The sequence below is a fragment of the Tupaia chinensis genome, unplaced genomic scaffold, assembly GCF_000334495.1.
Source record: "Tupaia chinensis unplaced genomic scaffold, TupChi_1.0 Scaffold000528_1, whole genome shotgun sequence".
NCBI lineage: Eukaryota > Metazoa > Chordata > Mammalia > Scandentia > Tupaiidae > Tupaia > Tupaia belangeri.
Genome location: NW_006160041.1, coordinates 3,667,142 through 3,681,286, shown reverse-complemented (window position 1 = coordinate 3,681,286; position 14,145 = coordinate 3,667,142). Strand labels below are relative to the sequence as shown.

Below are 14,145 nucleotides of genomic sequence, written 5' to 3'. Positions count from 1 at the left end.
CCTGAAAAGTCTATTTGAGTTTTGGCATGGTGTTTGAGAGGTGTGTGTGTGTGTGTGTGTGTGTGTGTGTGTATGTATGAATGTGTGAATGTATTATCTGTTTTGTTTTCATTTATTTTATTATAGTACATAAAGAAAAATGATGACTTTCTATGTTGGTGAGTTTCGGGTTGAGCGTGGAAAAGGTGAATGTTTCTAACAGTTGTACATTTTCAATAATGCACACAGTACACAGAATGTCCATGTTCCCAAACAGAAAACACATGGAAAATTCAAATGCAATTCATCCACCTGTATGAGGCTCTCTCCCTCCGAGTCACCACCATGGAAGAAGCACTCCCAGTACTCTGCTGAGGCTCCTAAAGGCTTTACCCTTATCACCTGGCTTTTCTGCAGTATGGCTCACTTTAAACTGGGCAGTCAAAAAAGGATTTCCTCTGAGCATGTTTCAAATGTGACCATCATAAAAGACGTTGTAAATCATTAGGTCTGTCACATTATTGATCCACAGTATTGACCTGTGAGGGTAGCTGATAACCCATAATGATCAAGCAGTTCAGAGACAAGGATTATAGCTCCAGTTCTGTTACCAACTTTTTATGTAAGCTTTGAAAAATCACATATTTCTCCTTTTTACTTTTGTAAAAGTAAGCATGAAAATACTTTCTTGCTTACTTTTGTTATTGTAGGATTAAAGTAAGAAAAGGTCTCAAATCTTTGAATATAGCATAATAATAGTACTGTTATATTTTTAATTCTAAAGAATCCATAGCCAACCTCACAGCTTTTAGAAATGTGCTGTGTGTTGCAGGCAATTTCTCTTGTCTGTTCTTAGCACATATGGCTGTCTTTAGAAAACAAAGTCTCTTGGAAAACTCTAGTCTCCTTGACATTTAGAAGACATGTTACATCAGAGAAATAAGCACTAGGTTCTTAAATCATGAGCTTACATGTGTGAATATCTGGAAATCAACCAATCAATCATTTTGTGCATTTGATAGAAAAAAAGATACAATTTACATGGCAGGGGAGATTAAAGTGACCATTAAAAATTAATTGGGGGAATATATGTGAATGAAAGTTCTGTTGGGGCATGGTTTCTCCTATAACCAAGAAAAAAACAAATATAAATTTATAACAAGGAGAAAGAAAATATTTATGAAGGGGCATATTTTGGAGAGGTGTAGAAGGAGAACCTTTGAATTAAGCATGAATATAAAGAGTAGCATCCAAAAAAGCAAAAGGAACTTAAGGTTGGTATTCTATGTCAGTTTCAAAAGAAAGTTAAGTAAATCAAACATAATTGTGAAAAACCATATTCTTCAGGAAAAGAGTAAACAATTATTACTCTTGGAGAAGCACACTGTTCTCTTCAGAGGAGCAAATTCTCATTTGCCTAAGATGTTTCAACTGAGGAGAAGCTAGACTGACAATTTACCAAAGGAAACCAAAAGACAAAAGCAGGATCTTTTTGAAAAGTACATCTCTAAAATTTTGGCCAGACTTTAAAATGGAAAAAGAAAAAAAAAAGTGCTTCCAGGAATACATATGAGATCTATGACTGTGTGTGTCCCTGTATATGTGTGAGTGGGGGAAGGAGGGAGAGAAAAAAAGATTCTGTCTTTCTCTTTTCTTCTCTTGTCTCCATTTATTCCATTTCTTGCCTCCAGATTTTCCTTCTAAGAGCCCTGTCACAGTTCACTTTCTAATCTTCACAAAATAACAACTAAGAGGGAGAAATGTCTGTTTAAAAACACAGCGTGCACTCCTCTGGGGTCCTGTGGGGCAGAATCATCTTCATGTGTATGTCTCTGTCTTACTTTGAAATAGATGCAGAGGTAAAAATTGTCTTCATTTTGTTTTTCTGTGAGCTAAACAGGAGGTTGTATTTGTTTCTGATGTTTTGGATTTTGTTTTCTTTTTGCGTGTGTGTGCTGCTTTCAGAGAAGTAGAGAATCAGTTACTGGTTGCTGTTTGGGGTAGTATGTGCTTCTGATGGCTTGAGGTGGGAAGGATGGTGAGGGATAGAAGTGGGGGAAGGACAGGGGTATGCCAGCCCCTGTAGGCTGCTCAGTACACTCTGTTCTCAAGGCTGTTTGCTATGCGGGCCGCAGGCTTTGGGCCTTTGAAGGGTTGAATACCATCTTTTGATTTACCATGGTTGATGGTGGGGAGGATTGGAAACATAAGAGCACAAAATAAGATCCAGCAAAAGAGAAAAACAAAACTTAAAATAACCAAACACACACATAAAAAAAAGAAAAACCAAGGGACACATTGACAACAGAAATCAAATGATGTTGGACAAGAAAAAGGGCATAGTGTTGTGAAAGCTGCAAACTAGAAGGGAGAAAAAAAAGATATAACTAAATAAGCCACTGCTCAAAACAGTCCTCTGTGTTCTAGAGATTTCAGGATTATCGTCATTTTCCACATGTGACCTGTTGACTTGAGAGCCGGTAAGACTGGTACACATTCAAGACTCCACCTTCCCATGAGCCATCTAGGACTTCATTTGGTCTCGCGACTGGCACATCTGTCCACCATATCTTCTCTTTGCCTCTGACAAGCCATTCCACGGAAATCAAAAGGAACCCTGCATCCATATTCTATATACCCTAATAAGTCCATTATCTTAGAAAGTTTGGACTTAGCTACGTCACTAATCTTGTCAACACTGGGCATTGACTTTCTGCTGAGTAGAAACAGCAGAAATAAATATTTTTTTTCTTACAAAGCCATGAGGCTCCATTCTCTATTAGAGATTAATTAGAATCCAGTAAAGAGTGTCAATAGCAAGACAGAATATGAGACTGTAAGAAGAAAGATTCCAAAGTATCTGTTACAGGTAAATTACAGTACAAGGACAATTCCTGTCCCAGTAAAGCTGCAATTTGAAGTTGTCATAATTTTTACTTCTAAGGTAAAATACATGTGTATTATGTGAGGAGAATAAAGTAATTGGTCAGTATCATGGTGATATAACAATCTTTACAGAAAGGGCCACTGAGTGATGGTTTGTCAGAAAGAAATATGGGGCTTCAGATCAAAAACCACATTTTCCTTCCACATGTCAGAGACTCTAAAATTAGTGAATTATTTTCCTGTGGATGGACAGAAAAACTCTGACTTACTCTCCCATTATGGAAAACAAAAGGATACCTCAGTGTAATCAAGGCCACCAGAATCCCATTTGAATTATCATTGTAGAGCTTGACATAATGAATTTCTTATCTTTCTGTAGTTTAGTTTTCTAGAACCCCATCTTCCCATTTTGCCTCCATCTCTTGCCCTCAGCTTTGACTGTTTTGAGTGGTGACTGAGGAGTTGAACTTAATGAGAATATGATTGATCAAAAGATGGACCAAAGTAGCGTGTTTTACACAAAGCTAAACGATTCCAAAAAACCAAGAAAGGAAACTTAGAAAACAAATCATCTAGTAAAGAAACCACCACTGTCAGAAACCAGAAATTGACATCAAAACCTCATGCAGAAATAAGGAAAAGGTGTTTGTTGCTGTTGGGTTTTATCCTTGGTCTATTAAACAAGAGGTGAGCAGCTAACTTTCAATAAACAAACAAACAATTCAATCAAACCAATGAAAATCAGAAAAGAAAGGGAAGACAAGCCCAAACAGAGTGGCAGAGGGTACTTTATACGATACCTAAGTTAACCATGAGCTTGACACGCCCCCCATCCAGCTCCAGACGCAGGGTGTCAGCTGAGTCCCTGGAGGTGGTAGCCACCAGCAGCCCATAAGCTCGCTGGGACATAAAGCGGAAGGACACATCCTCTGCTTCCGTGTGCATGACCATGGGCATGATGATCTTCATGTACATGCTGCCATCATAACTCAGGATGGACGCCTCTGCCAGAGAAGAATGGAGGAGACCATTAGGGTGAAAGATGTTCACGTTTCCAATACCAGTTTGCTTCTTGGCTAGGTAGAGAGAATGCCAAATTCACAGCAGATAATTTGTGGTTTATTGACCCCATTGTTGCCATTTTCTGACTATGTGACCTGAACAGACCCCTTAAACTCTGAGGTTCTATTTCTGATGCACAAAGGATATTTGATGACACTGGTACCTGCCATATCATGCTCACAGACTTGTCAATGGTATAAAACTAAATAACAAATATGGAGGTATTTTGCAAAAGCAAAAATACCTCTCAAATAGTATTAGTAATTCTGTATGCTATAGATAAAGCAAAAGTACATAAAAATAGAATCCCTATATTCAAAAAATAGGAAAAAAGCAACAGTTTGTAACTGCCACAGGAGTAAATAAATATTTGCCAGAAAGCTTCTAAGACAAGGACAGGGTGGCAGCTCAGGGTGGCATCCATAACATCCATAGTGACCAGGCACTGTTGCATTTGTTTAGCTTACTCAAAAAGATGGACAGAGCCAGAGCTAGAAGGACAATAAAAAAGAGCTAATGACACACTTGAGGAGTTCATTTTATTTTTATTCAAGTAGTACTTTTGTAAGGAAGAAATAAAACTCACTTTCTTCAGTCCAAGCCCTATAGTTAGGACCTCCACTACCCGTGCCCTATCATATATTATCTCACTTAGTGCTATAATGTGAGCCTATTATTCCCAGTTTCAAAATAGAAAATAAAGGTTCTTAGAGAAAGATGTTATGATTCAAAAGTCACACAGCCTGGATTTTGACCCGATATATTCATACCAAGTCCAAGGACGATTTTGCAATGATACGTGATACAATGGACGTGATACTCAACATGTGCATTCATTTAATTGTTCATCTGAGAAATATTTTTAGAGTATCTGGCACTGAGTAGGTCATCATTAAGTATTTACTGTTATCAAATATTATAGTTGCTATCTACATGGACTGTAGAAGACATAAAGGTAAAATAGATAAGGCCCTTGTTTCTAAAAAGAGACATAACATGCACAGATGCTGTACTAGAATATAAAAATGGTTAAATTACCAGGAAAGCTATACAAATAAAGTGGCATTCAGAGGCGATAGTCTAAGGAATGCAGGTAACGAAAGTAGATAATGTAGTTCTGAACTGGTCTTAGTAGATAGGTAAGGTTTACAATGAAAGAAGCAATGGCATTAGATTTGACAGGTAGGTCATGATGGGTAGGGCAGATAGCTTCTCTGTAGACAAAAAGGAAAAAAATTAGTGGGGTACCTACTTGATAATAACAAACTATTCAATTTAAGACAAGTCTCTGCTTATATATTTTGGGAGGTAGCTACATAAGGTTGTTTGAGATTGGAACAAAATCAATAGATTCTGTAGATACTGGGAAGTGAGTGAATGGTTCTCAATTACAAAGTATAATGGTACAGTCATTGGTGCCTACTGAGTTCTAGGCAGTTTTGTGAGTATAGGACACAACATTGGACAAAAGAGAAACATCCCTGCTCTCCTATGTAGAAGGAATTGGAACTGGTAAAGACAAGAGCCAGAAAGACCACATGGAAGGATCCCAAAATAGTTGACATCATCATCATCCCCCACCCTATTACATAATATACAAAAGGGGGCATGAAAAGTAATATAAATGTACCCATTCATAGTCCTGAAAAGCAACCATCCTCCAAATAAAACCCATAACATACTTAAAGCTATACATGACAATTTGCGAACCAAGAGAATCACTGATAAAGTGTAACAGTTGCAGACATGTGACTACAATAGAAGATGCATGATGAAGATCTGTTCTTACATGGAAAACATAATCTAAATTTAACACATATGCCAGATGTGAAAGAAAATGTTTTATCTACTGGAAGAACAGAATTTTAAAAAGTCTATATTGATAGCTTAAATTTATGGAGCACTTACTATTTGTGTGATGCTTTTAAGGACTTTATATGCATTAAGAAGTCATTTAATACTCATGAAAACCATGAGGAAGATAGTACTATTACTATATTTTCTAGATACCAGCTTAATAAATTGCTGAGTTGGGAGTTGAATGCAGGCTGTCTGATTCTTACAGCTATATCTTAACTATTCTGCCAAATTGTCACAAAGCTATGCCAAGAGCATATTTAAACTTCAAAACACATCTAAAATTCTTCATGGTCAAGTGTGATGTTCTTGCATATATGTGTATGGCACACACATGCTATTGTTTGGTCATACATTCATAAATATTCAAAATTATGTAAACATAGATAATACATATATTGTTAATATGTTGAACTATATGAATATGTACAATGCTCAGTAATCATTACTGCACACCTTCTTCTATACAAGAAGATGGGGAGATATTTGTGGAAACCAAGCATTATGTATAAACTATGCATGGATTTCCTTTTTTTTTTTTTGCCCTGAAATAAGCTTACACTTTAATTGCATTTTCCATGAACTCATTGAAGTCCCCTTATACATAACCATAAAATATATACTCTTCTTTAAGACAAATTAGGATATTAAGCCATTAAATGATTTTTTTAATTTATTACTTTTAAAAAATTCACATTTAATCACTGTATATCTTTATAGCATACAAAATTATCTTTCCAAGCATGAATATAGTGCCTATCAACCAAGTTAAAGATATTACGATATATATTAACATCAACAGATAACTTTTCATTTTTGTCTGATAAATGCTTCTCTTCCCTCCCCATCTCCTTCCTCCCACTTCCCCCACTACTCATCCTTTCCTATACTATCTATAGCATCCACCATTGCCCTCCCTGCCAATATACCCTCCAGTCTTTCAGTTTCTCCAACAGAGTGCAAACATTTGGTATATATGGGTGGTGGGGGGAATAACAACACCTGTATTTTGAAGTCTGGCATGTTTCACTTAACATTAAATCTTCCATATCCATCCACTTTGTGTCAAATGTCAGGATCATGTTTTGATCCATTCAACTTAAATACATTCTAAAATAAATGGTTGCTTTTGTCCCTCTGAATATGTGTAGAACCAGGACATGTATATAAAAGAATGCATCTCTATGTCAATATCTATCAGAGAATAAGTACCAGGTGAATATGTAGTTAAACAGCTGATGGAACAAAAGTAACTCTCTTCCCTTTCTCTTCTGTGCTATTACTCATATTATGCCTAAATATGTATATTACAAACCCAATGATACATTGTTATGATTGCTTTATAAAAATGAGTGTACTTTTAAGAAACTATGAGAACTCAGATATGTTTATAGTGTCTTTTTTTTTTAACTGTGCTTATTATTTACCATCTCTGACTGTCTTCCTTTCTTCCTGTGCACTTGAGTTAGCATCTGGTATCATTTTCTTTCTCTAATATAGCTTCATTCACATTTTATTGCCAAATATATTATACTTCTATAAGTTACAGGTACAACAATACAATTTTATAGATACTGTTTTGAGTAATTGCTTTTCAAACTTAGTTAAAAAAAAGAAATGTGTAATTATACTGTATTTTATTGTTTATTTTATTATTACTTGTATAATTACCTTTACTAAAGCTCCTTTTTATGTACATTTAAATTATGATTTGCTGCCAAATCCTTTCAGGCTAAAGTTGTTCTCTTAGTGGTTCTTGTAGGTATGCTAATAACAAATGCTGGTTTGGTTAATCTGCAAATGTCTTAATTTAATCTTTATTTTTCAAAGTTTGCTTAGGTGGGTGAATGACTGACTCCTGGTGGCAGTTATTTTTCTTTAAGCTCTTCAGATATCATCCCACTGCCTTTGGCCTCCACTGTTTCTAAAAGAATGTCAGCTGTTAATCTTATTGTGATGCCCTTACACGTAATGAGTCATTTTTCCTGTTGTTGTTATATATATAACATATATATGTTATACACATATTTGTGTGTGTGTTTATTAATATTTCTATATATTAAATCATTGTTATCTCACATATTTTTACTGCCTTAAAGATAGTTTCTCTTAGTTCTTTGAACATAATAGGTACTTCTCAATCTTTGCCTGTTAAATGCAACATATATCGCTTGTCAAATGCAGTTTCTATTGCCTGTGTTTATCTGTATGTATGAGTTATGCTTTCCTATTTCTTCACATAGCTCATAATTTTGTTGAAAACTGAACATGTCAGGTAATATAGAAAATGTGGATACTGACTCCACCACCACCAAGCTTATTGTTTGTTTGTGTTCATATGTGTGTTTATTTAGTGTCTCTTTAGAAAAAGAATTATTTAGTTTTACTTATTATTATTTTTTAGATTTTCTATAGGGCACATGCACTCATGGGAGAAAGAGAGATAGAGAAAAGTGAGAAAGCAATCCATCATGTCTGGGACTCAAACTGCAATTGATCATGTGGGAGTTCAGCACCCTAACTACCACCCAACCTTCTGGTCCCTTATTTAGTGTCTTGATTGAATTAATTATTTGATGTTCATATTCCCAGCAGTGCGGAGGCATTGATATCTCTGGCAGATATTGACTTCTGTTTTTGTCTCTTAGTCTGCCTTCCTGTATCATCCCTGGGTCAGTATAAGCCACTTAGTGGTCTAACATATAAACCCTCTTAGTCAGATTTTTAACCTTTATTTCTTGGATATATGTGACTTGGAGATTTCTTTCAGAGAGTTTACAATTTTCCTCATGTTCAGCTAGAACTAATCGCTTAGAAAAAAGTTCCACCAACACTCCTGAGCAGGTGCAGCCATGAGAACAAGCACAATTTTCCTGACCATCAAGGATCAGTGTGGTCTTACTTTAATTCATAAATAAATTTGCTCATTTGTTTTTCTTCCTTCTACACCAGGGAGCATAGTGCACACATGAGAAAAAGAAAGAAAGATACACATAGAGAGAAAAAGCAGCATTTAAGGGGCCTAGTCATACAACCATCCCTTTTTTCTCCATTTTTCCATGTCATCAGGATCCTGGGTGTGCACACATGTATCTGGCATGTTTTTCAAGCACCGAGGATGAGACTTGAATCATGGTCAACTATGTGGAATTTGACTTCCTCTGCTACTGTGCTACAGGATGGCCATGGTCTTATTTATAAACCTGGGTTCCTAAGGGTAGCACCTATATAAGAGTTTACTATTCAACCAGTGTTTGTTGAGAGTCCATGCTTAAGTTCCTGAGCCAATAAGGTTCTTCTTCTGACTGATGGGCCTGTGTGTGGCTTGAGAATGCTTTTACATCTGCCCTATGTCCTACTCTATCCCAAGTGGGATAAATGAAGCAAATATGTACAACTTTCTAGATACCAAGGCATGAATGTGATCCCCAGAGAGCCTTTTATGGCTTTCTTTTTCCATGATTCTAGTAAACTTGTGACTGATCTTGTAATTTTGCTCATTGCTACTTGTATCATAGCACTCCCTCTTCCCTTTAAATTGCTTGCTATCAAGATATCCAGTGTTTTAAACAAAATAAAATAAAACAACCCTTTGCTGTGAACTTATCTAAGCTCTGTTCCAAACTGTCAGTCACCTCAGACAGAACCCTTGGGCAGAGCTACTGCACAACTGCACCCTCACCGAGTGCAAAAGTAACGACTCACTTCTCTCCAGTTGACATTGGATGAGTGGGCACTGGGGGAAAATGGTAGACTGTTCTTCTCAACCTGCCCTTTTCAGCATGGAACTCTGTCCTATAAGCAAGCTGAAATAGCACAATAAAAGCTGGTACTAATGACACATCACAATTAGAAATGAACTTCTGGGTGAAACTGTAGTCCTGGACTGATAGATAACAGGTGAGAGAGCACTTGTCTCCTTGGCCACTCCTGTCTGAAATAAAACTTCCACATCGAGGAGTGGGAATGAAGTAGAAGATGGAAGCAGGTTGTAGTTTAAATGTCACAGCTCCTACTTTTCTTATGGATATTTAGTAAATCTGTTTAATAAGTGTTTGTTTGTTATATGTCCTTAGGACAATTTTTAGATATTTTAAGTGTGTGTGTGTTTTGAGAATTTTCACCAATTAAATGGGTGTTTCACAGAGGATATATGCAAATATCCTTACTTAGCCCTGCCAGGGCTCCCTTTTTTACCTGTTACAAATGTCCCACATAATTTTCTCCATAAGTTTTTCTTAACATTAAATGCTGTATATTTGTGTCTGTCATAGAAGAGCCATTTCTATTTCTAAGAAGATATAATTAATAGTATTTAATCACTGTAGTATTTCAAAACGTATGTGTGTGTGTGTGTGTGCATTTTTATTTGCTGTAGAGCACATGCACTCACCAAAAAGAGAGGAGGGAGTGACAGAAAGAGAAAGAAAATGAGAAATCACCCTTCAAGAAAGATGTTCAAACTGCAATCCCTTCTACTCCATTCTCTTGGGATTTGGGGCATAAATGCACATATGCCTGGCATATTTCCCACATAAACTTGTCAGGGACTTGAACCATGAAGTTTACCATGTGGGACCCAATTAACTACTATGCCACTGATTGGCCCTCAAAACATGTTTTAAAACAAATTTTAAAAAATCTGGTTGTTTACCTATTGCCTGATTGTTTGCTAATCTCAAGGCTCAGTAGCTTTTCTCTGCCTTCTCACCTTCTGGCCAATAAGTTTTTAGTCACTTTCCCACTGGCATCCCATAGTTCCACCAAGTAAAGGAAGGGGTTGATATTGGAATGTTGACGATAGATGCTAGTATGAACAAAATTATCCCTCAACTCTCGTGTTAAAGGAACAATCCAGGAATAAAGAAAATGATAATACTTATTTGTATATTTTTCTTTTGTGGACACAATGCTTGAGCTCCCTGAAAAACAAGAGCCATTCTTCCTATTCTATGTTAAACTAGCCTCAGGTCATGACTTTTTTGGGCTTTGATTTTATTACCTTTCTGAGGAAAAATAAAAGTAAGAGTCTTTTTAAGATACTATTTTGGGAACCAGCAGTTAGCATAATGGCTATGTCGCTGGACTCCCACGTAGTCGACCGCGGTTCACATCCCAGACCCGGTGGCGTAAAACACACCAGGTGCGTGTGCATGCGTGCCCAAAATCCTGAGAGGAGAATGGAGGAGAAGGGATTGCGGCATGACCATCCCCCCTGGGGGGTGACTTCTCGCTTTCTGTCTCTATGTCTCTCTGTCTGTCTGGCGAGCACACATGCCCTATAGCAAAAATCTCTCTCTCTCAAAAAAAAAGATACTATTTTAAAATCTACAAGTTGTAGATATATTTAAAGAAAAACATTTACATTTTTTAAATCATGCAACCAAGAAATAACTATAATTTATAGTGTAGAAGCATATTTCTAGATACTTTTCTAAAAATAAATATGAGAGAACATCCAAAAGTTTATGGAAAAATGGAATTAAACTATCAGTTTATTTGGTGCAAAAATTTTTGAAATTGTGCATAATTCTTTCATAATATACATTACCAGGATCTTTTGGAAGATCTCACAGGAAAACTGAAAGATGAATAAATAGAAGCTCTTTAAAAGATAAAAAAAAATTCTATAGATGCTATTTTAACTAAAGTTAACTTTAATTTTACATGAAGTTAACAAAAGAACAATATCTGAGTTTCAAAAAATTTTCATAAAAGGTATTACTTTGCAAGAGAATTCACTAAAATTTACAAAGATATTAAAAACATGAGAAGAGTTGTGTCATTATTTGAATTTTCTACCTCAAATTTTGCCAATAAAGACTGTCTTGCTCCTATGAAAAGTAAGAAAATTATTCTCTCACATTTCCTTCTTAATCTCTGAACTGTGGTTGATATTTTATTATTTTGATCACATGTTCTATAGGAAAGGGCGTACTCAAAAGATCTGTATTGTTCAAACTCTGCACATTCCCAAGAAGGGACTATTTTCATGATCAGCCCTTCACCAACTCCTGGGAATTGAGCTCATGTCAAGTTCTGAGTGATAAGAGAGTTTTGCACACATAGGGCCTTAAGCCACACTGCACCAGTTGATCTGGATAGTTTACACCTAAAATGTAATTTATGGTGAGAATCTGCTTTCTCTCTTGGGGTCTGGAGCATCAGTAACTGAAGTCATCATGGGAAGGTTGCATGTCTATGTGACTCATGTATGTTTCCCAGTTTGGCACCATGTTTTATGCTTAAGTTTATTTACTTCTCCCATGAAAGAGACAAGGAGAATTAAAAAAAAGAGACAGAGAGACAGACAACTCCACAGAATCTCTACCCTCAGTCTCAGTCAACCCAGATCATAGGCATGTATATCCCTTGCATGTCATTAATACATGGAGGCCTCAGGACATGAACCCAGAACCTTTCCACATGGGTTCAGTTGAATTACCACTGCACCATGGTCTGGCTCCAAGTAACACCAATTTAAAGATGAATTCACTCAGTACTGGTGTCATCATGCAGTAATAAGAGCTGCTCAGAAATAATCAGATCCCACATGGTAACTGAGACACAAATTCCCAGCCCGGTCAGACAGAAACATGCTGAGCAAACTCGTGAATGTCCACCGGAGGAAGAGGATCATGGCAGGGGCAGAACCTCTGAAAGATGTTCCTCTCCCTCTCACTTTCACGTGAGTACACATGTGCTTTTTCAAGAATAAAGGAAAAAATTAAATATCGGATTGTCAGAAAAGTCATGATGCATTTTTACAAAGAAAAACAGGTTATGACTTTACCAATGACCCAATAAATAAGTCAAAGTAACATGGTAAAACGGAAAAATATCTCTGTTTTCTAAATCCAAATCGAAACAAGCAAACAAGAAAAACTTATTTGTGTTATATTGCCAAAGTTTGTGAATCCCACTTACCCTCTATATTTGAGTTACACCAGGCATAAAACTCTTGTTATATTTATTTAATGCAGAATATTAGAGACATTGCTTTATTGTACTTGAGTATAGTGCCAACATCTACTTCATAGGTGGTAAATTATGTAAATTTGCTTCATATGCCTGAAGAATATTATTTTAATTCTCAGAGGCCAGCGACGTGGTTAATACATATCTCAGTGTTCAGTATAATATATAAAATTTTCTTAGAACTCAGTATGCTTTTTTTTTTTTTTTGCGGGTTTTTTTGCTATAGGGGGTCTGTGCTCACCAGAAAGACAGAAACAGAGAGACAGAAAGTGAGAAATCACCCCCCAGGGGGGATGGCCATGTCGCAATCCCCTCTCCTCCATTCTACTCTTGGGATCTTGGGCACGTACGTACATGTGCCCGGCGTGAGTTTAAGCGAACTGCGATTGACTATGTGGGAGTCTAGCGACATAGCCATTATGCTAACTGCTGGTCCCTCAGTATGCTTTTTTGAACTTCAGAGTCAGTTTCTGAAATTAAAAAAGAAATTCCAGTTTGATACCTTCAGACAATTTCTTGTAGAAGTACTCAGTTTTTTCTATTTCAGGGATCCATTTATCTTGTCTGCGTTCCATATCTCTTAGTGTCTCTCTGATGGATTTAATCTCTTTGACTTGGTCATCAGCATTTACTGTGATGATCTCAAGCATTTCCATTCTGGTAATATTTAAGTTTTTAGGTACATTTTCTTTGCAAGATGTTATTAGTTATTTTGATTAGATATGTGATCACATTGTTTTGGCGCTCTCTTTTTTTTTTTTTCTGCAGTCTACAAACTCTCTTTTCCTTTCACTTGAGTAATTCTTCTCTTTGAATTTTTGTGGCATTAATTCAATTTTCTTAAGTTATTCTATAGGTCCAATGTGCTATAGAATATAGATCATAGGAATTTTTTCTCTACCTTGGTTTATTTTCTTCAAGTTCAAAATCTTGGCTTTCTGGGAACCAGCAGTTATCGTAATGGCTGTGTTGCTGGACTCCCACGTAGTCGAACGCAGTTCGCGTCCTGGACCCGGTGGCTTAAAACTCACACAGGGCGCGTGTGCGTGAGTGCCCAAGATCCTGAGAGGAGAATGGAGGAGAAGGGATTGCGGTGTGACCATCCCCCCTGGGGGGTGATTTCTCACTTTCTGTCTCTAATGTCTCTCTCTGTCTGGCGAGCGCATGCGCCCTATAGCAAAAATCTCTCCAAAGGAAAAAAAAGAGATACCAAAAAAAAAAAAAAAGCTTATACTTTCTGAAGCTATTTCCCTTTTTTTTTTTTTTAATTTTTCTATCGTTTTGTCTTTGCCCTGCCATGATATTGCCTTTTATCTTGCTTACATTTAAGTTTCTAATTGTTTAGATACAGTTTCAATGACTTCTTCTTTTTTTATTTTTTTT

The 14,145-nt window shown here is 36.5% G+C and overlaps 1 protein-coding gene across 10 annotated transcripts in view; it reads right to left on the bottom strand.

The window, feature by feature from the left end:
* Nucleotides 1–14,145, bottom strand: part of NRXN3 (neurexin 3) — a 1,829,483-nt gene that overhangs the window by 1,121,257 nt on the left and 694,081 nt on the right. For all 10 annotated transcript variants that reach the window (XM_027775177.1, XM_006157103.3, XM_006157094.3 and 7 more), the window contains exon 9: nt 3,666–3,869. In XM_027775177.1, coding sequence (XP_027630978.1) covers nt 3,666–3,869 — 204 coding nt within the window. The remainder of the gene's footprint in view (nt 1–3,665; nt 3,870–14,145) is intronic.